This window comes from Helianthus annuus, chromosome 5, assembly GCF_002127325.2.
Source record: "Helianthus annuus cultivar XRQ/B chromosome 5, HanXRQr2.0-SUNRISE, whole genome shotgun sequence".
NCBI classification, from domain to species: domain Eukaryota; kingdom Viridiplantae; phylum Streptophyta; class Magnoliopsida; order Asterales; family Asteraceae; genus Helianthus; species Helianthus annuus.
This window is the reverse complement of record NC_035437.2, coordinates 119,618,804-119,644,324: the sequence shown is the minus strand read 5'-3', so window position 1 is coordinate 119,644,324 and position 25,521 is coordinate 119,618,804. Positions and strand designations below refer to the sequence as shown.

The 25,521-nt window shown below is 42.1% G+C and overlaps 1 protein-coding gene across 1 annotated transcript; it reads right to left on the bottom strand.

The window, feature by feature from the left end:
* Nucleotides 1-23,151: 23,151 nt before the first annotated feature.
* Nucleotides 23,152-25,060, bottom strand: LOC118492249 (serpin-ZX-like). Its single transcript, XM_035990150.1, has 2 exons — nt 24,587-25,060; nt 23,152-24,092 (listed from the first exon to the last, which is right to left on the bottom strand). Exons 1-2 carry the CDS (start codon nt 25,013-25,015, stop codon nt 23,310-23,312), a joined length of 1,212 nt encoding a protein of 403 aa, XP_035846043.1. The 5' UTR covers nt 25,016-25,060; the 3' UTR covers nt 23,152-23,309.
* Between the last annotated feature and the right edge of the window lie 461 nt (nt 25,061-25,521).

Sequence of the window (25,521 nt, the reverse complement as noted above, 5' to 3'; positions counted from 1 at the left end):
ACTCAACATCCTAGGTAATAAGGTTTATGTTTATTGCCTGTATGCTAGAACTATGTAGAACTTTGCTCGTATTACGCTTAGATACACGTGACACTATAACATACTCTTTTCTGTCATCGCCCTACTCGCGAACCATTCTTACTTATGCTACTTTTCTATGAAGATCATGTCTGGACGAATTAACATGACTCAAGCCCAGCTAGAGACTCTCGTTCAAGCTCAAGTTGCTGCGGCACTTGCAGCTACTCAAGCAGGTAGTATACCCTGCAGTATAACTCATCTTAGGATCCTTAGATCCCCATTAGCTCTAGTATTTAACTTCGTCCTATTCGTACACAATAGGTCAGCACGCGCAGCAGCCTGTCTGCACTTTCAAGAACTTCATGGACTGTCGTCCAAATGCTTTCAGTGGCACCGAGGGGGCAGTGGGACTCCTCCATTGGTTTGAGAAGCTAGAGTCAGTATTCGAAATGTGCGAGTGCCCTGAGGCTCGCAAGGTCAAGTATGCCACAGGCACCTTGGAAGGAATAGCCCTGACTTGGTGGAACGCCCAAGTTCAGATCTTAGGGTTGGCAGCTGCAAACGCCACACCCTGGAACGATTTTAAGGAACTTATCAAGAGGGAATATTGCACACGTGAAGATATCCACAAGTTGGAAGACGAGCTGTATAACTTGAAAATGGTTGGGTCAGAGATCGAAGCGTATACTAAACGGTCGAATGAGCTGGCTGTGCTGTGCCCAACTATGGTAGACCCTCCAGTGAAACGCATCGAGATGTATCTCAAAGGGTTGGCACCGGAAATCCAGAGCCACCTAACATCGGCTAATCTCGACAACATCCAGGCTATTCAACGCCTCGCTCATCGCATCACCGACCAGGCAGTGGATCAGAATAGGCTGCCTAAACGTGTCAACGCTACTGCTACCGTCACTACTTCAGCTACTCCTGCTACTCCTAGTGACAGCAAAAGAAAGTGGGATGGAGATTCCAGTAAAGGTTCAGCATCTGTTCATTCTCAAGCTCAGCAACAGAAGACTGACCACTACTAGAGTCCTGGTCAACAATCCTCTGGTGGTCATAGACGGGGAAGATATCAGGGATTTCACCCCAAGTGTCACAACTGCAACAGGCACCATAGCGGCCCATGCAACAAGGGTCGTTGCCAAAGGTGTCTCAAGATGGGGCACGAGGCCAAAGACTGTAGGAGTCCACGGCCTGCAAATCAAAACCAGCAACCTCAACTACCAGCTCCGCAGAACCAGAACCAGAATCAGCAACAGCAACCACAGCGTGGAAACCGGGGATGTTTTCAGTGTGGGGCTAAAGGTCACTTCAAGCGTGATTGCCCTCAATTGAACCAGAATCAGAACCGCAACAACAATCAGGGCAACGGGAATAACAACAACGGGGGAAACAACAACAATGGCAATGAAGCTCGTGGTCGTATGTTCGTGCTGGCTCAAGGCGACGCAAGGAACGATCCCAACGTCGTTATGGGTAAGTTTCTCCTCGACAATATTTATGTTACTGTTTTGTTTGATTCGGGTGCGGATACAAGCTATATGTCTGTGAAAATGGGTCAACTGTTAAAACGTGCACCAACACTTTTACCCACCAAGCATGTAGTAGAGTTAGCTAACGGTAAAAGCCTAGAAGCCACACACGTAGTTCAGGGTTGTAATCTTATCCTAGCTAGTCAAGCTTTCTCTATCGATCTCATTCCCATAGTTTTGGGTAGTTTCGACGTCGTGATTGGGATGGATTGGTTATCCCAACATCAGGCAGAAATCCTATGCAGTGAGAAGATAATTCGCATTCCTCGTTCTGGTCAAGAACCTCTCGAAGTTCAAGGCGACAAGAGTGGTGCAGTGGTTGGCATCATCTCCTTCTTGAAGGCTCAGAAATGCTTACGTAAGGGTCACACAGCCATTTTGGCTCTTGTTTCGGAGGCATCGACGAAAGAAAAGAGACTAGAAGATATACCGGTCGCACGTGACTTTCCTCAGGAATTTCCTGAAGACTTATCTGGATTACCGCCTCATCGTCAGGTCGAATTTCAGATCGAGCTCGCTCCTGGAGCAGCACCCATAGCTCGCGCACCGTATCGTTTAGCTCCATCAGAATTGGAAGAGCTGTCAAAACAGCTGCAAGAGCTCTTGGAAAAGGGCTTTATACGTCCAAGCTCTTCGCCTTGGGGAGCTCCAGTACTTTTTGTGAGAAAGAAAGACGGTACGTTCAGAATGTGTATCGACTACCGTGAACTCAACAAGGTGACGGTGAAGAACCGTTATCCTCTTCCGCGCATCGACGACTTATTCGACCAGTTGCAAGGGTCGAGTTACTATTCCAAGATAGATTTGAGGTCAGGGTATCATCAGCTGAGAGTCCGGGATGAGGACGTCTCCAAGACAGCCTTCAGAACTCGTTACGGTCACTACGAGTTTCTCGTCATGCCATTTGGTTTAACAAACGCGCCTGCTGTATTTATGGACCTTATGAACAGGGTGTGCAAACCCTACCTAGACAAGTTCGTCATAGTATTCATCGACGACATTCTGATTTACTCCAAGAGTCAGGAGGAGCACGAGCAGCATCTCCGCCTTATTTTGGAACTCCTTCGAAAGGAGCAACTGTACGCCAAGCTTTCTAAATGCGACTTCTGGCTTCGTGAAGTCCACTTCTTAGGCCATGTAGTGAACAGGGATGGGATCCATGTCGATCCATCCAAGGTAGATTCGATCAGGAACTGGCCTGCACCGCGTACACCGACAGAAATACGCCAATTCTTGGGTTTGGCAGGTTATTATCGGCGGTTCATCAAAGACTTTTCAAAGATTTCTCGGCCGCTTACGCTACTGACACAGAAGGGTGTTGTTTATCGCTGGGGAGAGCCCCAGGAGACTGCTTTCCAGTACCTAAAGGATAGGCTTTGCAGTGCACCTATTCTCTCATTGCCAGAGGGCACAGACGATTTTGTGGTCTATTGCGACGCATCGATACAGGGGCTTGGTTGCGTATTGATGCAGCGGGATAAAGTTATTGCCTACGCCTCTCGTCAACTAAAGGTTCATGAACGGAACTACACGACGCACGATTTGGAGCTGGGAGCTGTTGTTTTCGCGCTTAAGATATGGCGACACTACCTGTACGGTACCAAGTGCACGATTTACACCGATCACAGGAGTCTCGAGCATATCTTCAAGCAGAAGGAATTGAATATGCGTCAACGACGATGGGTCGAGTTGCTTAACGATTACGAATGCGCTATCAAATACCATCCAGGCAAAGCCAATGTTGTGGCTGACGCCCTTAGTCGGAAAGACACCTTACCGAAGAGCGTGCGAGCGCTACAGCTTACTATTCAGTCCAGTCTTCCCTCACAGATACGAGATGCTCAGATAGAAGCACTGAAGCCCGAAAACGTCAAGGCTGAAGCCTTACGCGGCTCAAGGCAACGAATGGAACTAAAGGAAGACGGCGCCTACTATGTAACGGGGCGTATTTGGGTCCCACTCTATGGCGGTTTACGAGAGCTTGTGATGGATGAAGCACACAAGTCTCGCTACTCGGTACATCCAGGGTCGGATAAAATGTACCACGATATCAAAACAACATACTGGTGGCCAAGTATGAAAGCTCTTATCACGACCTATGTCGGCAAGTGCTTGACCTGTGCGAGGGTCAAGGTTGAATATCAGAAACCAGCGGGTCTACTTCAACAACCCAGAATACCACAGTGGAAATGGGAAGAAATTTCCATGGATTTCGTTACGGGCTTACCTAGATCTCAGCGTGGGAACGATACGATATGGGTGATCGTGGATCGACTCACCAAGTCTGCACACTTCCTAGCGATAAAGGAAACGGATAAGTTCTCCACTCTCGCAGACATCTACCTCAAAGAAGTTGTTTCGAGGCACAGGGTGCCCACCTCTATCATTTCGGATCGGGATGCACGATTCACGTCAGAGCTATGGCAAGCGATGCATAAATCTTTCGGCTCACGTTTAGACATGAGCACAGCTTATCACCCTCAGACGGATGGTCAGTCTGAGCGAACGATCCAGACTCTTGAAGACATGCTTCGGGCATGTGTTATCGATTTCGGCAACGGCTGGGAAAAGCATCTCCCTTTGGTGGAGTTTTCGTACAATAATAGTTATCACACCAGCATACAAGCCGCTCCATTCGAGGCATTGTACGGGCGTAAATGCCGGTCACCTCTCTGTTGGGCAGAGGTGGGGGATAGTCAGATTACGGGTCCAGAGATTGTAGTGGACGCCACAGAAAAGATTGCGCAAATACGACAACGTATGGCGGCAGCACGCGACCGTCAGAAAGCCTACGCGGATAAGCTTAAAAAGCCTTTGGAATTTCAGGTCGGGGACCGGGTATTGTTGAAAGTTTCACCCTGGAAGGGTGTGGTACGTTTTGGCAAACGGGGTAAATTAAATCCGCGATATGTCGGACCATTCGAGATTATAGAAAGAATAGGCCCAGTAGCCTACAGATTGAACCTACCAGCTGAACTCGGGGCAGTTCACAATGTCTTTCATGTGTCGAACCTAAAGAAGTGCTTATCAGATGAAACCATCATCATTCCTTTTAAGGAACTCACTATCGACGAGCGGTTGCAGTTCGTCGAGGAGCCTGTAGAAATCACGGACCGGGATGTGAAGGTCCTCAAACACAAGAGAATCCCTCTTGTTCGAGTTCGTTGGAACTCCCGACGTGGCCCAGAGTACACCTGGGAACGCGAGGATCAGATGACAGAAAAGTACCCCCAGTTATTCGGAACAAATGCAACCACTACTGAGGCTGAAGCTACTACTGCGGAATTTCGGGACGAAATTCCAGATCAACGGGGGGAGGATGTGACACCCCAGGAAAACCAGTGAACGATTGAACTTACCTAGCTTCCTCAGTGAGTGCATACCAAATTTCGGGACGAAATTTCTATTTAGTTGAGGATAGTGTGACAACTCGAACTTTAGACTTGCTTTGATGTAACGTTACGTGCTTAGTATGATTTAATGAATGACGTGTTATGTGTATTGTGTATATTATATGTATGTATGTATGTATGCATGGAATCGCACAAGGACCGCACAACACTTCACGAGCGCACAAGCCATATGGGCTTATCCTTGTACGCGGACCTTTAGGGCAGCCCAAGTGGGTTCGGCCCACTTCCCCTAGCCGATTTACCCTTAGAATGTTTGTAACATTCTCACACTTGCAAAACTCTACCACACGCACAACACCCAACAACCCTAGGCTCTCTCTCTATCTTTCGGCTTGCTTAGAACTCGAAGGCACAAGGCACCGGTCATCGTCTTCATCCCTCGAAGACATTCCCTTAATCAAATCAAGCTTCTTGTATTCGGTTAGTATGTTTGATTGTGTTATGTATGATTCGTGTGATATTATTGATTGTATGTGTTGATTGTATGATGATATTCTTGTGATTTGGATTGTATGAGAATGATATAAAAAAAACCGATTGGATGTTATAGGTTAGCATAATCAATCTGTTCGTATGGTACTTGTGGTCGGATGAAAGTATGTGACAATATGCGTATGTAATCGGCTGCCATGATATATGTTCTAAGATCGTAGTCATGCGATAATGTTCTAGCCAAATTAGATATGATGTTTGATTGTTGTGATGCTCATAAACCGGCTTCATGTTGTTAAATCAGTATGTTTATTCACGGTTTCGATATGTTGTTCATAAGTGTGATTACTAGGGTTCATATGAATTGAGATGAAACTGCCTATTTGATCGATATTTTGGTTAACTGATAATGTTAATTGATTTGCATAAATGCTTGTAACCGACCTGCATGAAATCAGGAAAATGGTTACAAATTGATAGATTTAACACGGTTGCGAGTCCCGTTGCGACTCGGGACCTCACACCGACAGCAGCACGAGCCGAAACCACGGTTGCGAGTCCCATTGCGACTCGAAACCGGACCATGACAAGCCGAAACCCCAGTTGCGAGTCCCGTTGCGACTCGAAGTCTCCTGTTGCGACTCGAGATCGCTGGTTGCGACTCGAGACCAGCTATGCGTGCACCTTACACTGTCACGAGCCCAACCAATTGGGCCAAATAATTGGACTTATGGACTGTTTGTTATTGGACTGTTATGCGTATATTATTTGGGCCGTATTCTGATGGGTTTAATTATTGGGCCGGGTATGTTTGGGAAAACATATGGTGGATCGCACAAGGCGATTGGACTTGTGCGAGCCCAATCTTGAATATGATATAACTGTTGAACATGAGGTTGCGTATTTGCCATGATCCGTGTGTGTTCCCTATATGCTATCTTATGTGATGATTGTGTGCATTGCTTAAGTCAAAACCTGACTCGTGTGGTAACCCTGTTAGGACAAGGTTGACCATTTTAGTTCAAGAACCTTTTATTGTGTATCTGCCGAGCAAACCAAGGTGAGTTCACACAGCCAAGGCATGGGATTCCTGGGTTGGGAATTGGGTTGGAATGTTTGATATGGAATGATTACTCGTACTTACGCAATCACTAGACTATAGACCATCGTCCTCAGGATAGTCAGGACACTTACGTAAAACCTATGTAAATTAGTATCTACCATTGTCTCCCGGGTCGGGAGGACACTTACGTAAATCCTACGTAACTTAATACCCACTACTGTCTTCCGGGTCGGAAGGACACTTACGTAAATCCTACGTAAACCCCACGCGTACCACTGTCCTCGGGGAAGGGCACTCACGTAAATCCTACGTGACCTTGTACGTATTCCTGTTCTCGGATTAAGAAGAACACATGGTTGCAAATAGTCTAGTAAGTACCATAATGGGAAACCCCCATTAGTAAAGATAAACGTGGGAATCCCCCACTAGTAATATGTAAATATATATATACAAGGCAGTGGGAAACCCCCACCAGTAGTACATACATGCATGGGAAGCCCCCAACTAGATGAACATACTCATTACTATTACGAACTTATTTTCTGTGAACTCGCTCAACTAGTTGTTGATTATTTGCTGCATGCCTTGCAGGACCTTAGGTATTTATGGAGCTTGCACAAGAAGGAGCAGGTCGTTGTGGGCAAATGGATCGTGATTACTTATTAAACAATTATGACGTTGCAAACATTAATACTTATGTTGGGTTTTACATTAATGCTTCCGCTACACTTACTTACATTGGTTTTGATAAACACCTTTCGTATTGATTGATAATTATTACTATTAATTTATATGTTCAATATGATTGGTGGCTTGATCCTGGTCATGTCACGCCTCCAAGCGGTGGTGCTCCGCGTGGTGGATTTTGGGGGTGTGACAGCATCGTTTTCTTGTACATGAGTCCAAGAATCCCGATGTACATAAACACACTATCATGGAGGCTAATCGTAACATTGTCTAATATTTTGAGAATGTGTTTCCTATGTTAGGACAAACACATGCAACTTCATCAAGAGCAATTGATGAAGCAGGTCCAAGTTCGTCTACATGGTTAGATGAAGCAGGACCAAGTTCTACTATGAGGGTAGATGAAAGACATGAACGACCCGAGGTCGAGGAGGGTGAGTTTAAACGAAGCAAACGACAAAGGGTTGAAAAATCCTTTGGTCCAGACTTCATGAGCTACATGGTTGAGGGTGAGGCCAATACCTACTGCGAAGCGGTTACCTCCGCAGAAGGACCTAAACGGCAAGAAGCAATTAAGAATGAAATTTATTCTATATTGCAAAATCATACTTGGGAGTTAGTAGATCTTCCAGCTGGTTGTAAACCACTTGGATATCGTTGGATATTCAAAAGGAAGATGAAAGCCGATGGAAGTATTGATAAATACAAAGCAAGGTTAGTAATCAAAGGATTTAGACAAAAGGAGGGTCTAGATTATTTTGATACTTACTCACCTGTTACGCGAATAACCTCTATACGGTTGGTTCTTGCAATTGCGGCTCTAAGAAATTTGGAGGTTCACCAAATGGATGTAAAGACCGCATTTCTAAATGGCGATTTAGAAGAAGAAATTTACATGGAACAACCTGAGGGTTTTTCTGCCCCAGGTAACGAGGGCAAAGTAGGTAAATTGGTCAAGTCTTTGTATGGCTTGAAGCAAGCTCCAAAACAATGGCACCAAAAGTTTGATCATGTCATGATTGACAATGGTTTCAAAATAAATGAATGCGACAAGTGTGTTTATTTTAAAGACACACCAAGAGGTTATGTGATTTTATGTCTTTATGTAGATGATATGCTTATCATTGGGAGTGATGATAACATGATCAACTCAACAAAAGACATGTTGAAAGCGAGGTTTGACATGAAAGACATGGTTCTCGCGGATGTGATCCCTACGTGGACAAGATCCTTGGGAAATTCAATTCGGACGATACGAGTATAGCTCGCACTCCAATTGATAATACCTAACGCCTAAGGAAGAATAGAGGCGAGATTGTTTCTCAGTTAGAATACTCAAGGATCATTGGTAGTCTCATGTATCTAATGACATGTACTAGACCCGACTTAGCATATGCTGTAAGCAGGCTAAGTAGATACACCAGTAATCCGAGCGAGGATCATTGGAAAACTATCACGAAGGTCCTTAGATACATAAGATACACAAGAGACTATGGATTACATTATACCCGTGATCCAGAAGTGATCGAAGGATACACTGACGCGAATTGGATATCGGATATAAAGGATCACAGATCCACAAGTGGTTACGTGTTTACACTTGCTGGCGCAGCTATAGCTTAGAAGTCTTCCAAGGAAACGGTTATTGCTAGATCCATGATGGAATCCGAATTCGTCGCTTTAGATAAAAGCGGGGAAGAGGCGGAGTGGCTACGTCAATTTGTGGAAGATATTCCAAGATGGCCAAAGCCGTTGATGGCGATTTGCATACATTGTGACAATCAATTAGCGCTTGTTCGAGCACCAAGCACGCAGATCAAGGCACATTCGACGTAGACACAACACGATACGACAACTTATCTCAACGGTTGTTATCTCTGTTGACTATGTGAGGTCAAAAGAGAACATTGCGGACCCGTTAATAAAAGGATTAAGCACAGATAAGGTGTATAGGTTGTCAAGAGGAATGGGACTAAAGCCTATAGATGAACAGAATATGAGGGAAACCTAACCTATGTAGGTCCCTTTTCGCGGAGGATTACGAACCTAAACCTTGTTATACAAACCTACTAGCGAGTGCGGAATCCAAGCTAGCAAGCAAACCGAGTTAGTAGCAAGTAGAGAAACAAACACACAAAGATTCACCGATTAACACTAGTCGTATTAATGCAAATGAAGGTTTCGGTTACAAGCTCAATGTTTACAGAAGTGTTCTATAAACTCTCTAAGTGTGTGTGTGAGTTCTGGGCAGAATGCTCTCTAAGCTTCTATCTCTCGGGTGTGTAAAATGGCAGAACTATCGAACTCTCAACACATGCATGGGTATATATACCCAGCTCAGCAGGTCTGCTCGAAGGATTCGACAGATGGTCCGAAGGATCATCTGTCGACCACATGTTACACGAAAGATCAGCGTGGACCTCGAAGGATCATCCTTCGAGGTCTAATGGTCGAACCATGGTCGAACCATATCTTTCGATCACCTCGAAGGATCAGGTGTATCCTTCGAGGCTATCCTTCGATCAGAACATCTTTCAACTGTTGTCCAAGTCAAACCGGAGGATGGTTGACTTGGTCAACTTACAACACAAATCAGGACATCGTTTATATCAGACCGAATACAGACAAAGTACAGACACAAGTGCACCAACAAACTCCCCCTTGGCTGTAGCTTTGTCTTTGATCTCTAAGCTTTGTCTTGTTCTTCTAAAAGTGTAGACTTGTCTGGAACTTCGACAGTCTTTGGTCTTCAGGTCTTCAAGACTCTGATGTCCTATCATGTCTTCAATGCCGGAGGATCTTCAAAGTCTTCACGTCTTGAAAGTAGAGAGTGTATCAACAAACTACCCGTATCATGTAGGAAGTGTGTTGACAAACTCCCCCTTAACATAAGCTCCCCCTTGAGTTATGCTCGTGAAAAGACTTTATCTTTATGAAGTGAGATCCTTGTGGTGTTGATGATGGCCAGCGGCAACTCGATCATCTTCATCTTTTGAGCGCCTTCTCGTCGTGTCTTCATTCCAAGGCTTGTCATCGACCATGTTCTCCTAGCCTTTAGAATCTGCACATGCAAGAAATCTAAACGCGTAATGAGAACAACTGCTTGGAATAGTATAAACAAATGACACACGAGTGACCATGTCAAAATCAAACACCGTCCGACAGTTTGAAAGTTTAATAAATTTATCAATTTTAAATTCTAACTTTCAAAATCTGCAAATTTTGACCGTTTATGAAGATTTAGTCAGTTCGGTTTTCAGTCAGGTTTCAGGTAACGAAGACTTGAGCTCCAACATCGTACGATCGAAAATAAAGCAGAAATAAAATCTTTTTGGCTTTTATAAAGTTTATATTAAAACACGCCTAAAATCTTTTTGGTATTTTTGAAATTAAAAGATAACAATTTAAAATCCTTTGAGTGTTATCAAACGACATCACCGCTAATGTCGTGCTGATATGCACCAAACGACGAAACTGTTTAAAAGAAATAATAAAAGTTAAACAGTAAATAAATAAATATATACAAACATTCTTTTTGCGAGTTTCGAGGGTAAGAGAATCATATCAGTGTACGGTCATGCCAAAACACTCTTGTTGTTCAGTTAGTTAACATTAAGATAAGCATCCTATAACAATTATCGGTATTGTTGTCCACTTAAGCTCAACTTATCAGATGTAATCATGGCGAGGGGATACGTTAAGGTATGATTTATACTTACCGACCGGTGTTCATCCACATCACGACACATTCCCGTATCAAGGTATGCACGAGTGTTCATCTTACCGGTGAGTATACCGATTATCATCTGTTTGACCGTATAAATTGTGAGATACTCACTTATTTTGATTTGAAAACAAGTCCTATGTGATATAATCACTTATTGATGAGGAACTTGATTTTCGTATGCATGAGGGCACAGGTGCAAGTCCGTGAACAGGTCAGTACTTCCGTACAGCAGAGAGACGAACTTGACACCCGGAAAAATGTGATATTTTATCACTTATTTGATTTGGACATGTGATTGTTTATCACTTATTGAGGTCGAATGCAATATGCAATATGTACACGTATGTATAGTATCATGGAAGATCTAGACTTGCGTCCCCGTTATTTTTCGGTAAAAGATACAACCATGATACCCAGATGATAAGCAGCATAAAGACCGAATATCTCAGAACCTCGGCAATCTATCAAACGAAATTTCGGTACTAAGACCATATGCCAATGAATGGTTCCCACCTGGTCTTCAGTCGATTAAGATTTATATCACCCTGCACACTTTAAAATGATTGTGAGCCTACCGATACATCTTATATAGAGCTGCTTATCGTTTTTCATTTAAGGTTTAAAGAGGTTTGAATAGACCACTGATGTACTATCATTTTCTCTTTTGCTCGCCAGGAAACTCATTTTTGTTTTTCTATTGTTTTTGTGTTTTTGAATTTTTCGATGTTTTTGGATTTTCCGATTTTTGGATTTACTCCCCCTAAAATCAACAAACTAAGATAAATTTAAAAACACAAAGGTATTTACAAAAATGATTTTCCGATGTTGGTTTTACTCTTGCTTGACCTTAATGCCGTTTACCAATAATAAAAAGTCAAATCTTGATTTGTCAAATGCTTTGGTAAATAAGTCGGCACGTTGGTCATCGGTGTGGACCTTAACAACATCGATTAGCCTTTTCTCAAAGCAATCACGTATGAAGTGATATTTGATTTCGATGTGTTTGGTCTTTGAATGCTGCACAGGATTTCTAGTGATATCTAAAGCAGCAGAATTATCAACGTAAATAGGAGTAGTTAGGAATTCAAAACCGTAGTCCCGCATCTGTTGTTGGATCCAAAGAACTTGGGAGCAACAACTTGAGGCAGCAATGTATTCAGCTTCGCATGTTGATGTAGCTACACACGTCTGCTTCTTGCACTGCCATGTGACTAGGCGATTTCCTAAAAACTGACATCCAGCCGTTGTGGACTTGCCGTCGATTTTACATCCGCCAAAATCAGAATCACTGAAGGCTACCAATTCAAAGTTATTATCCCTAGGGTACCACAGACCGGTGTCAGGGTACGCCTTCAAATAACGAAAAATCCTTTTAACAGCAGCAAGATGTGAGGCCTTCGGGTTAACTTGATATCTAGCAAGCAGGCACGTTGGGTACATTATGTCTGGCCTTGATGCTGTGAGGTACATGAGAGATCCGATCATGGCGCGATAGATAGAAGGGCTAACAGCTTCTCCCTTCAAGTCTGGAGTAATTCCGTGATTAGTTGGCAATGGGGTACCAATGGGCGCTGCATCAGACATCTGGAACCGGCTCAAGATGTCACCAACATATTTAGTCTGATGGATGAATATCCCAGACTCCGTTTGTTGTACTTGTAGGCCCAAGAAGAAGGTCATTTCCCCCATAGCACTCATCTCGAATTTATCCTGCATAATGCGCTCGAATTCCCTACACAAGACATCATTAGTAGAACCAAAAATATGTCATCAACGTATACCTGTACCAGAAGAAGATCTCCATCTTGTTCTTTGATGAAGAGAGTACAGTCGATAAGACCTCTACGAAAACCGTTCTCCAGCAGATAGTGAGATAAGGTTGCATACCAAGCTCGTGGTGCTTGATGAAGACCATAAAGAGCTTTGTTGAGCAACCAAACCCGATCGGGATGGATAGGATCTTCAAAACCTGGAGGCTGTTCGACATATACCTCTTCTTCAACCACACCATGTAAAAATGCACTTTTCACGTCCATCTGATAAACCTTGAATCCTTTGAAGGACGCATAGGCTAGAAAGATTCGAATTGCTTCGAGACGTGCCACTGGTGCATAGACTTCGTTGTAGTCGATCCCTTCAATCTGACGAAAACCCTGAACGACTAAACGAGCTTTGTTTCGGATAACAACTCCGCGGTCATCCTTTTTGCATTTGAAAACCCAACGGGTACCAATCTTCTTGTATCCAGCAGGTTTCTCTACAAGTTTCCAGACACCCAGCTTCTGGAATTGTTGCAGTTCTTCCTGCATTGCTTCAACCCAAGCATTATCTTTCAAGGCTTCTTTCCACGTTCTTGGTTCTTCTTGTGAGACATAACACGCGAAGGACCAGTCGTTTTGTTGCCCGGATTCTCGAATAGCTGCATACAAGCCTGCATTGTTGTTGTTTCGCAACATGTTTCTTGTTTGTACGCCACTTTGCACATTTCCAATGATGTTTTGTTGAGGATGGGTATTATGAATCCTTGTTTCTGGATTGTCTGGAACTGGAACATTTATACCCAGGTTGTTAAGATTAAGATCAACAACCAATTCAAGACCCGGAATTGACGAAGAGGATGATGCAGTAGTCTCAGCTGTTCTATGTGTTTCCACTGGAGGAGTACCCTCTGAAGTACCATGAACTGCTGTTGTAGGAGCTTCTTGATCTGCATCTAGAAATTCATCATCCTCTGAAGATTCGTTCAATTCGTTAGCATCATGAAAATCCTCATTGTTGAGAGTATTGTTGTTCACCGAAGAGGATGGTTCTTGATTCACAAGAATTGGACGAACCACCGGTGAAACTGTTGCATTGTCACTCTCGAAAAACATCCTAGCCGCAGCATTTTCTTCAACGGCTTCAACATTGATCGAATTGAAGAAGTCATCATACTCAAACATCCAAGGTTGACCCGGATTTTTGACTGGCAAGGTGTGCCTTTGTACTCTGACCTCAGACCATTCCTCGACCCTTTTAGTCTCTAGATTCCAGACTCGTAAGTTAGGGGTGGCATACCCAAGAAAGTATCCATCAATTGCTCTTGCCCCAAACTTTCCATTAGGATCGATGATTGTGCATGGAGCTCCAAACGGTTCTAGATAAGACAAATCTGGTTTCCGTTTCTGAAGAAGCTCAAAGCAGGTCTTGTTGTGTCTTTTGACTGTAAGGACTCTGTTCAATGTGTAACATGCAGAGGCCACAGCTTCAGTCCAGAATGGAATGGGTAGCTGCGACTCTACCAACATTGTCCTAGCAGTCTCGATCAATGTGCGGTTCTTACGTTCAGCGACACCATTCTGTTGAGGAGTATAAGCTGCACTAAACTCATGAAGAATACCCTTTGAAGTGCAAAACTCCGCCATGGAATGATTCTTAAATTCAGTACCATTGTCGCTACGTATCCGCCTAACCTTCAACTTATACAAATTCTCAATCTGAATGATCAAGTTTTTGATAATGCCAAAGGTTTCACTCTTGTGTGCCATGAACGCAACCCAAGAAAATCTTGAATAATCATCAGTAACCACGAGGCAGTATTGATCACCCCGAATACTCTTGTGCTTGACAGGACCGAACAAATCCATGTGCAAACGTTCAAGAGGAACTGCCACTGTGTTGATCTTCTTTGTAGGGTGCTTCTTCTTTGTTTGCTTTCCTTTCTGGCACGAAACACAGATGTCTTGAAGATGGAAATTTTTGAGGGGAACACCATTCACCAATTCATTTGAAACCAAATGATTCATTTTGCGTAAGTGAATGTGACCCATTCGTCTGTGCCAAGAGATAGTGTCTTTTTCTGTGGCTTTGGAAACGAAACAAGTTGCTTGTGCAGACGTAGTAATAGCCTGGCTCATGTCAAGGACGTACAAATCATTTATCCTTGGAGCCGACAAGAGAATCCATTCTTTTGGAATTTTGAAGCCGGGTTTCAGCACATAACATCCATTAGCATCAAAGTGTACTGAAAATTTCTTGTCACAAATTTGAGAAACACTAAGAAGATTGTGATCAAGTTGTTGCACAAAATTGATCTTGTCAAAGCTGACAATCCCGTTAGATATCATTCCTTCACCCGTTATGTATCCACCTTTATCTCCAGCAAAAGCAACATAACCTCCTCTAATAGATTTAACGTCGTAGAGAAGCTTCATGTCGCCTGTCATGTGCCTGGATGCCCCACTATCAACAATCCAATGACTACTGATAGTTCCTCCTGAAGCACCCTGCACATGAACTCAAATGAATTAGTTGGAGATGGGGACCCAAGCCATTGTGGTCTTGGGTCTTCCATTTTCATCAATGACAATAACTTCTTGTCTTTGATGGTTGGTGAATTGTGATGGTCCCCCTGATTCAACAACCGTTTTTGGTTTCCAAGTCTGTTTGGTTTCACCAGTGTTTTTCTTTAAAATTTTAACTTCTTGATGATTTGAAGTTTTAGAATTTTCTGGTTTTACAACAACAGATTGTTTATGAACCACATCGGTTTTAATCGCTTTTTCAATTTTCTTGACCTGTTGCCGTTTCTGTTTCTTTTCCCTTTCTTTTACAAGTCGGGGATCTTGTTTTGTGGAAACAGATGGCTTACGGTCAGTCTTACCACGGGGATCATCAACCTTTCCTTTCTGCTTATGAAGATATGGGCAGTTTCTAATAATGTGCCCAATGGTTCCACACTCAAAACATGATCTTCGTTCTACAAACCCCGAAGAATCATGTGATCGTCTAGCCGATGATGTTGAACTTTGTGAACCCGAGGTACTAGGTTTTGAACTGCTTGGTTCGTTTCTTTTCTCGACAATAGCTTTCTTGACAAAATCTAAGTTAGATTGATTTTCAAACTTTTCAATTTTGTCTGTTCCCGTCGATTTCACAAAGTTAACATTTTTCTTCTTCTTTTGATTCGGCTTCTTGTTAGTTTGAGCCGGTGTTTTACCTTTGGGTTTGGTGTGATTTTGCTGTGTTGGCACTGTTGGTAATTTCTTGTTGCCAAATTGTTTTCGAATTTCAGCCTTTGGAATAGGAGGACACTGTGTAACTGTAACTTTAGGTCCTGCCTTTCCCAAGAACTTACTCGTCGAATTCTCAAAGACTTTGCAGATTAAGGATTGATTAACGTTCTTAATGGGAAAATCTTTGTCTGAGTAAATTTTATCATCACCAACTAGAGTGTACAGCAAATTCACACTCTCCGGCTCTCCTGCAGATGAGGACTCAGTTGCAACAGTCTTAGCGGGTTGAACAGGGGGATCACATAGAATGTGATTCTCAAGAGGTATGTCCTCATTTTTGACTACCGCATCAGACTTTGCTGGGACAGTATCATCAGATTCATCATCAGACGAATCAGCATCCTCAATCACAACTGGAGGATCTTGATTCTGTTCAGCACTCACAAATGTATCTGCTGACACATCTGAATCTGAGGATACTTCCTTTTGGTATCCGAGCCCTGCAGCAAACTCCTTAACATCTAGAGGCACAGAAGGTTCAAAGAAAACCCTGTCCTCTTCATCAGGCATGGCGTCATAGTTATGTCTCACTGGTGGTGGACACTTCTTGTACCCTATGCATGTGACATCTCTCTTTTCCTTCTGAACGTCAATGATGTGATCTAACACATAGCTAGAACTCAAATAACTGTCTAGCTTGAGTTTGATCGCATCACTTTCGGTTTTCACACAAGCCATCTCTTTTTGCATATTCTCAAGGCGAGATATATACAAATTAATATCAGTTTGTTTTCTTGAAACCATTTTAGTCAGTTCTGTTTTATCCTTCTTTAATGTTTCAATTACTGACTTAAATTCTTTTTCATGGTTTTCATAAAACATGTTGGCTTCTGTGCATTTAGAGAGGTCCACAGTCAACTTCTGATTGTGGATGAATGTCACATCATATTTCTCTTGCAAAGCGTCATGCTTACTTTGCAAGTCACTCAAATTCTCACTCACAGTAGTATGTTTGTCTTGCAAGTCAAACAAACTAGCTTGTAAAGCATCATGTTTGCCTTGCAACTCAGACATACTTTTCTCAAGATCAGCACATCTAGCATGCAACCTAGCACATTCATCACAATTAACAGCAGTGGGTTCATCGACACATACCTGACTTGATGAACCGTCGACATTAGCCATAAAGGCTGAATGGAGAGAAGACGAAGAGTAAGCAGCTTGATCCACCAGAATAGATCTTCTTTGAGTTTCTGCTACAGCTTCCCCCAAGAGTTCATCAATGTCAATATCATCCGAAACATTAGATGTCTCACCCACATGATCATCACCAGAGTTGGATGATTCTTCATCAACACTCCTGCTGTATCCAGAGGAGTCTTCATCTTCAGACGATTCATCACCACTGGCAGAAGATTCTCCACCATTGGTGTGAACCAGCTCCTTCACAATCTGAGCAAAACATGCTGTTCCATCAGGAGCATCACCACCCAACTGGATTGACCAGTCACAACCTTCATCCACCTGAACTGCAAGTGCTCGGTTGGTTTGGTTGTTGACAGGCACCAATGTACGATCATTGTTTCTGTTCTGCTGGTTGCCTTGGTTCCTGAAGGGGTTTTGATTCCCGTGCTGGGCTGGCTTTGTACATTCCCGTTTAAAGTGGCCCCGTTCACCACAGTTGAAGCACTTAACAGCTTGCTTATCGAACCCATACTTGGTGTCTCGCTTACTTTCCAAGCTGGTTCTTCCAGTACTTTCCATCCAATCCTTTGCTCTTCTCACAGCACTCGCAAAGGCCCACTTGATGTCCATCAAGTCCATCTCCTCCTTATCGATCTGCCTGTAATCTTCTTGTGTCAGATTAATGTTTCCAATCTGACCTTCTATCAACCCACAGTACGCGCTCACTACAGTGTTAAGCAGCTCCATGTGTTCCTTAGCTACTTCTACACTGATTTTAGAGAAGCTTGACGTGTCGAGCTGTACTGTACTTGACTTTGATTGTTGACCTGCAGCAGATGATGTTCCTCCATAACACGCATATTGTGGTTGTTGAGCAGGAGGAGGAGGAGGTGGTTGGATTGGATTTCCATACAGATCTGTGGTTGGAGGCGGCTTTACAGGAACTTGCACTAGATTGCCATACATATCCGTGCTTGTGACAAACGCCGTTTGAAGTGGAGCATGTGAACCGGCTTTTGCAGATGAAGAAGTGGAGGTGCCATAATACATCTCTGGATTCTGTGGCACTGCAACTCTCTTTGCCTTCAACGTTTCTTCCTGATCCTTCTTCTCCAGAAGCTGCACGAAATCGTTGATATTTGTAGTTCTCAACGTTCCATTGTACTTCAAGATTTCCAGGAAGTTATTCCATTGAGGAGGCAATGCATCAGCAAACTTCTTTACCACCTCTGTTGGAGTCGTTGTGACTTCAAAGTTTGTCAGCTCAGTAAGCAGGTGATAGAAACGGCTTGTCATATCTCCCAAGGACTCCTTATCCATACATGTGAAGCCATCGAATTCTTTCTTCAGTAGATCTCGTCGTAGTTGACGTGTGGCTTCATTACCTACTCCTCTTGTCTTCAATGCATCCCACAGCTTCTTCGTAGTCTTGAAACTGACGAACTGATGATAAATATCCTTGCTCAGTGCTTGAGTGAGGATAGCGTATGCTTTCTTTTCTAAGTCATACGTCTTCTTTTGTTCATCAGGAAGATCGGCAAATGTAGCTGTCGAAGAAGCAGCGACCTCGATAGTTTGATCGAATTCCGTAATGAACCGTAACCACAATTCTGTATTTTGACCAAGAATGTATGTATGGAAACGATCAACCCATCCTGGATATTCATGAAGATGCATCAACTTTGGAGGCCTGTTCAAACTTCCGGTTTCACTTTCGCTTAGTAGAAGACTTTGAATACTCGGAGTTTGATTTGAAACAAACGCCCATTGACCAGCTGGAGTGGCATTTGCTTGTGAGGATGTAGAAACTGGAGATTCGGCCCATGATGGAGATTGACTGGTATTCATGTATTTTCCACTGTCTGGAGCCGGACTTCCCCACCAACTCGGATTCATGATAGATAAGCAAAATAAATGCTAAGTAAGAATGATCCGAAAGATACACAGCCGAAGGATTCTGGTCGAAAGATCTGAAATCACAGAAAATTGTTAACAATAAACAGATCACAATCGAAAGATATAATCTTGTTCGAAGGATCAACAGTACTCGAAAGATTACTGTTGACTCTCGAACAATGATTTCGAAAGATTCAAGAACTCGAAAGATTCCCTTTGAAAGATCCTTATCTTTCGAGCCAAATCCTTATCTTTCGAACAACAGATCTCGAAAGATTCACCAATACGAAGGATCCTAATCTTTCGGACACTAGTCTTTCGAAAAGATTCCTCTGTCGAAGGATATGTTTCAGACTTCGAAGGATGGGTCGAAGGATATAAATCTTTCGAGCCCTCCTTGATCGAAAGATATCGAAGGATGATCTTTCGATGTCGAAAGATATCTTTCGAGAGCTCTGACACAATCTGATCTGATGTGAAAGGTTGGTGAAAAGGTGACAGGGGTTGGTGAAGTTGCTTTCGGCAGAAAGGATGTTTCTGCACAACTTTCCACCAAACTTTTTGACTTTAAAAAATTATACCCAAAAAGGCAAAACCTTATCCTCAAGTTCAGTCACCGGAAACACACCGGAATACCACCGGAAAACACAAGGTTTTCTAAAAACCAATTTTTATGTTACCCAACCCAACCTGACCACTCCCGGTTAGTTTAGACACGTTTTTACTCAAAGAAAATGCAAGAAACTTAGTAAAAACAGGTGCAAAACCAAGTGTTTCAACACACCAAAACTTGTAAAAACCCGGTTTTAAACAAGGTTAAGAGCCTTAGCTCTGATACCACTTGTAGGTCCCTTTTCGCGGAGGATTACGAACCTAAACCTTGTTATACAAACCTACTAGCGAGTGCGGAATCCAAGCTAGCAAGCAAACCGAGTTAGTAGCAAGTAGAGAAACAAACACACAAAGATTCACCGATTAACACTAGTCGTATTAATGCAAATGAAGGTTTCGGTTACAAGCTCAATGTTTACAGAAGTGTTCTATAAACTCTCTAAGTGTGTGTGTGAGTTCTGGGCAGAATGCTCTCTAAGCTTCTATCTCTCGGGTGTGTAAAATGGCAGAACTATCGAACTCTCAACACATGCATGGGTATATATACCCAGCTCAGCAGGTCTGCTCGAAGGATTCGACAGATGGTCCGAAGGATCATCTGTCGACCACATGTTACACGAAAGATCAGCGTGGACCTCGAAGGATCATCCTTCGAGGTCTAATGGTCGAACCATGGTCGAACCATATCTTTCGATCACCTCGAAGGATCAGGTGTATCCTTCGAGGCTATCCTTCGATCAGAACATCTTTCAACTGTTGTCCAAGTCAAACCGGAGGATGGTTGACTTGGTCAACTTACAACACAAATCAGGACATCGTTTATATCAGACCGAATACAGACAAAGTACAGACACAAGTGCACCAACAACCTAGTTGACTAGAGATCCAAAGATCTAGGTTCAATAGGCAAACTTAATCATAAACCCAAAGGGAGTCACTGTGGGGGGTGCCCCAAAATTCATAAAGGGAGTTTTATACTTCGTAGTCCATTCCAGTCAGTGACATGTAGTGACGTTAAGCATGTTGAGGTTAAGGATTTTGTGTAAATCCAAATTAACCATGATGCTCTTAATGATTAAGAGGAATCACCTATGTTAGAGAGAAGTGGGGTCGCTTCGAGTGGATTTGTGGGGAGGTGCAAATCCTAGAGCTCTCGCAGAACCAGGAACGTGTTCCATGACCATAAACGGACACAATCATGAGGACTTGACTCGACTAGGGAGAGTATTGTGTTAATGTATATTGTCGCCTACATAAATGGGGGATTGTCGCAAAAACACCGCGTCTACAAGACCCTAGGAGGCTAAGTATGCTTCACAAAAGTAGGTTCAAAGGTTACACCTACCTATCTTGCAATACTCAACTGTTGAACGTGTATCGTTGAAACTTGATAGATCGATTTCTATTCATGTGGGGGATTGTTGCAAGTTTTGTGAAAATAACATTTTTCACAAATATAGGAAAATGATTTTTCCTATTTTTGGACTAGAAATAAATATAATAAAATGAGCGGGTTTTATATATTTATTTGTGGGTTTGTGTTCTACGTTGGAAGGGCTTCGCAACGAACTAAACCACGTCCAAAACGGAGCTATGATGAATGAGATATCGATGCTCAAAGTTTGGTGTTTGAAACTTGACTGCTGAAATAAGTGGGAAAGTGGCACCTTGTCCCACATCGGATGAGAGATGAAACTTAAAGGGGTATTTAAGTGGGAACTCTTCATCCTTATTGTTTCATGGAAGCACTCACTATTGTACTCGCGAAAGGTGCGTAGCACCCTAACTGTCACACGCACTCGCACACGTGCGCATGTGGCGTGGGCGATGAGGCGCAATGTGGCACTTTGATGGCGGACTTTAACTGCGCGCGCGTGGTGGAGCACAAGGGTTGCAAGGACCAAGTGTTTGGTGATGTCGCATGCAGTCGCATGACCCTAGTGGGTCCACGCGCATGGGACTGAGGCGCATGAGCGCATGGCATTGAGCCAAATGGACGCAGCGCGCATGAGGGTGCAGACCTGCGCGCACACCAGTGTGTCTTGCGCGCGCACGCGCAGAAGCTTACAACAACAGTTAATGACGTGCATTTACGTTTCAGCATTCGAAACTGACGAAGTTAATGCGATTGACTGAGAATTAAGTGACGAATTAAAGTGCATTAAAGACGTTTAATGCAGTTTAATTCACCCATTTAATTCATTTTTCAGTTTCTTAAAGACCTGCAACTATAAATAGGAGCATCCTATTGCAGAACAAACACACTGAAAAACACTCATCTCTGAATCTCTCTCTACAGATTTCTTCTTCTTCTTCAAGCTTCAGGTACACCTTCGGGTTGGAGTCAAGACCGGCATGCAACTGCTTCGGGCTGTTGTATCCTGGAAACAAACGTGATCTCCTGGGAGACACGAAATTTGTTTTAAGGGACCCGTGTCTAACACGATCCTCAGCCAAGAACAGTGTTTCTGTTCTTTTTCTTGTTCTTGTTTTTCCTTTTTTTCAGTTGTAATTGTACTGTATTTTATTTCCATTCTGTTTGTTTCTGTATTACAAGTTAATAAAGCATTTTATTTAAATTTTGCACGAATGGATTCCTATAAGATTTTGATTAAGCAGTTGAAAAGTTGAAGCAAATATATGATTAAACGGGCAAGATTTTGATTAAGCAGTTGAAAAGTAAAAGCAAATATATGATTAAACCGGCAAGTTTTTGAGTAAGCAGTTGAAAAGTAGAAGCAAATATATGATTAAACGGGTCAGGTTTATCCGATAAATTCGTCACGGGTCAAAGAAATTAGGGAATGGAAACTACTAAGGGGTCAAGGTAGCATGAAATAAATTTGGCAGTAACATGGATGGCTCAGTGGGTTATGATTAAATCTAACTTTTGGATAAAAAGTGTGTCAAGTAAACCCAACCCTGACTTGTTTTGATCCTTAAATTACCCATATAGATCACATGCACACCTCAAGTCTTTTCTCATATTGTAGGATCAATATTTATCCGATTATATTGTATTTCAAAGAAACCAATGAGAACGCATGCACGTTAAAAAACAAGAATGGTGTAGTGAGATGTGTTCAAACATGTGAAATGGGTCAAAAGTCGCACAAAGTGGTATGTTGTTCAGATATCGAGATCCGCCCAGTTAACAAATTTATTACTGTAACCCAATAAATACTTTAGGTTCCTGTATCCAATACTCTTAAAATTACCTCTGTGCTGCATACTCTACGTAGTCAAAAATCAATTACATAACATGCTCCTAAAATAAAAAAAATACATATATAAATTATTAATGGAGTTCACTTTCTTTTTTTCTTTTGTAATAAGAATGTTGTTCCAATCAATCATACAATGGAAAGCTAAAAGGAGCAAATAACAGATGTGCATCATATGGTAAAGCTGGTATAACTCCAGTGGTCAAAACATAAAAGGAAATGGGTTGGATTGAAACAAACTCCTAAACAGGATCCAGCGGGTAGTAATTTCTCTATCCAAATTGGTATTTTAATTCCCACTCAATCATATATTTTCTTTAAAAAGTTAGTCATACCTTTATATTTGTAGTAAAAACAAGAAATGAACATCACAAAACATAGCAAATCAATAGCTTGAATAGAACTAAATAGTCAAAAATTATTAGTCCAAAATTCAGTTTGTGCATAAAAGCCCGACATCGTGTTCTTAATCAGCAAACGCAACAAGTGATTTGGCAACCATAAACAAAAGGTAAGGACACTAGATACTTAAACTAGGGTCACACACCTGTCCCACAAACAACACAACCCCGGTCACATCTTCTCTAATCACAAACAAAAACGGGTGATCCGCCACAAAATCAACAAAAGTGCTTGGCGCCCGCTGCCGTGAACCTTCCCTCATAATGCATACAGTGACCGCTGCAGCTTCTGTACCTTCTTCATTCACCTCCACAACAGATTTATGGATGACGCTCGAAACATAAAGGTTTGGTGAGTCCACTATTTCGGTGATTCGAGGTCCAAACTCGAAAGGGAGTTTAAGGCCTAATTTCTTCAACATATCAGAAGCTTCAAACCTGAATTCTATCTTAAATTTTGGTATAAAAAACTCCCCGACTCTTACCTTTTCTCGTGGAATGTGATGGTCAAAAAAGTTGGGTGTGGAACCGATCTTCTTTATTAAAGACGGAAGCCCGTCTTTCGCATCACTGAGGTAAAAGTACATTGTGAACTTACGCTTATCTGGACCTTGCGAATAAGGAAGACCCAATACTTTGAAATCATCATATTCATGTACGAATTGATTTTCGTAGTTGGTCATAAAGGGAACTTTAACTTTATTGCCATTGAGGAGGTGAAAGTCACGTTCTTTAGTCAATGAGGTGTTAAACTTCTGAGTCCATGTTCCCTTGAAGTAGATAGCATTTGCAAGGATGATCATTGTGTCATCAGTAACTTCTTTGGCAGTAATGACTTCCTTGATAAGCCCCTTTGTTTCCTTTTTGGCCCATGAATTCACTTCACGGGCTACCTCTACACCCTTAGTTAATAAAAAAATAATATATCAGCCACATATCAAAAACAAGGTTTTGTAACTTCAATAGGATTCCATTTTGAGAAATCTAAAACATTAAAACCCTAAGTTTGTAAATAAAATAACCAAGATTCATTGCAAAAATCAGGCACAGAATATTTAATGAGCAATCTAAAAAAATAATGTCTACTAATAATTTTAAGTTCCGAAAGAAAATTGAACAAAGCGCACGCTGCTATATGTATATGTAGGACACTCCAAACATAAATATTCGATCTACGAAAATCTCAAAAGGACATATGAAGGTAAAGGGCTATAACCAAACACTAACGTACGTCAAATGACCAGTTGACAAATCCTCAAACATGCAGTTTAAAGTAGGGGGTATAATGCAAACCCTAACCTTCAAATCGCTGTTGAATACATAAAAACAGTGCGTTTTAAAATAGTGTGAGATTAGATTGCCAATAACGTGAGAAAATAAAAAATTAGAAACTAACCTTGTGGAAGTCGACTTGTTTGCAAGCGGCTCTATAAACGGTGTCCACAACCTGTTTGAAACATGGTTTGAGATGAAAGTTTTCACCAACCCAAACTGCGTTTACAGAAGACAATATAGGTCCACCACCAGGGCTGCCGTCAGCTAATATCGAGGACACAAGCTGCAAATAGAGAGAGTTGAGGTCATCCGTAGTATCTGCTTTAAGGAAAGCCAGGAGTTGGTCAAGTGTTTCACCTTTGCAACCGGCAGATAGTACGCTCAGGGCCACCTGGATCGAAAGGGGCGAGAAAACAACGTTGGAGTCGTGTTCATTGGACAGAAGGTGGGTTGCAAGTGCGGTTGAGACATGGGTTTGGTTGCTGATCATCATCGATTGGTCATGACGACGAGGTTGTGGCTGAGAGGGATGGCGGAAAAAGAGAGCCATTGTTAGAGACGTAAAAAGGAAGAAGGAGACGAAGAAGAAAAATACGCAGTAAATGTATTTAATCAAGCCCTACTCAATAAATTACAAACCCTATCAAAACAAATCAAAATATCATTAAAATTCGGTTTCCTTAAATATATATATTTTTTAATTTTAATAACAAACGATTTCAATGTAGATAAATTTTAGCATTTTACTTTCACAATTATCAAAATATCATTAAAATTCGGTTTCTTTAAATATTTTTATTAGTTTTAATAACAAACGATTTCAATGTAGATAAATTTTAGCATTTTACTTTCACAATTATCGCACATACCTTCAAATCACTTAAATACACTTTTTAAAATTTTATTTTTTAGGTGTGGTTAAATGTACCCCAATTTTTTTTTTTTTTTAATTTTACTGGTTACACTTCTTTTCTAATGTTTGTAAATAAATACAACCACCCTTGTATTTTTTTTTTTTTTTTAAATTTGTATTAGGAACAAGTGGAAAGAATATTG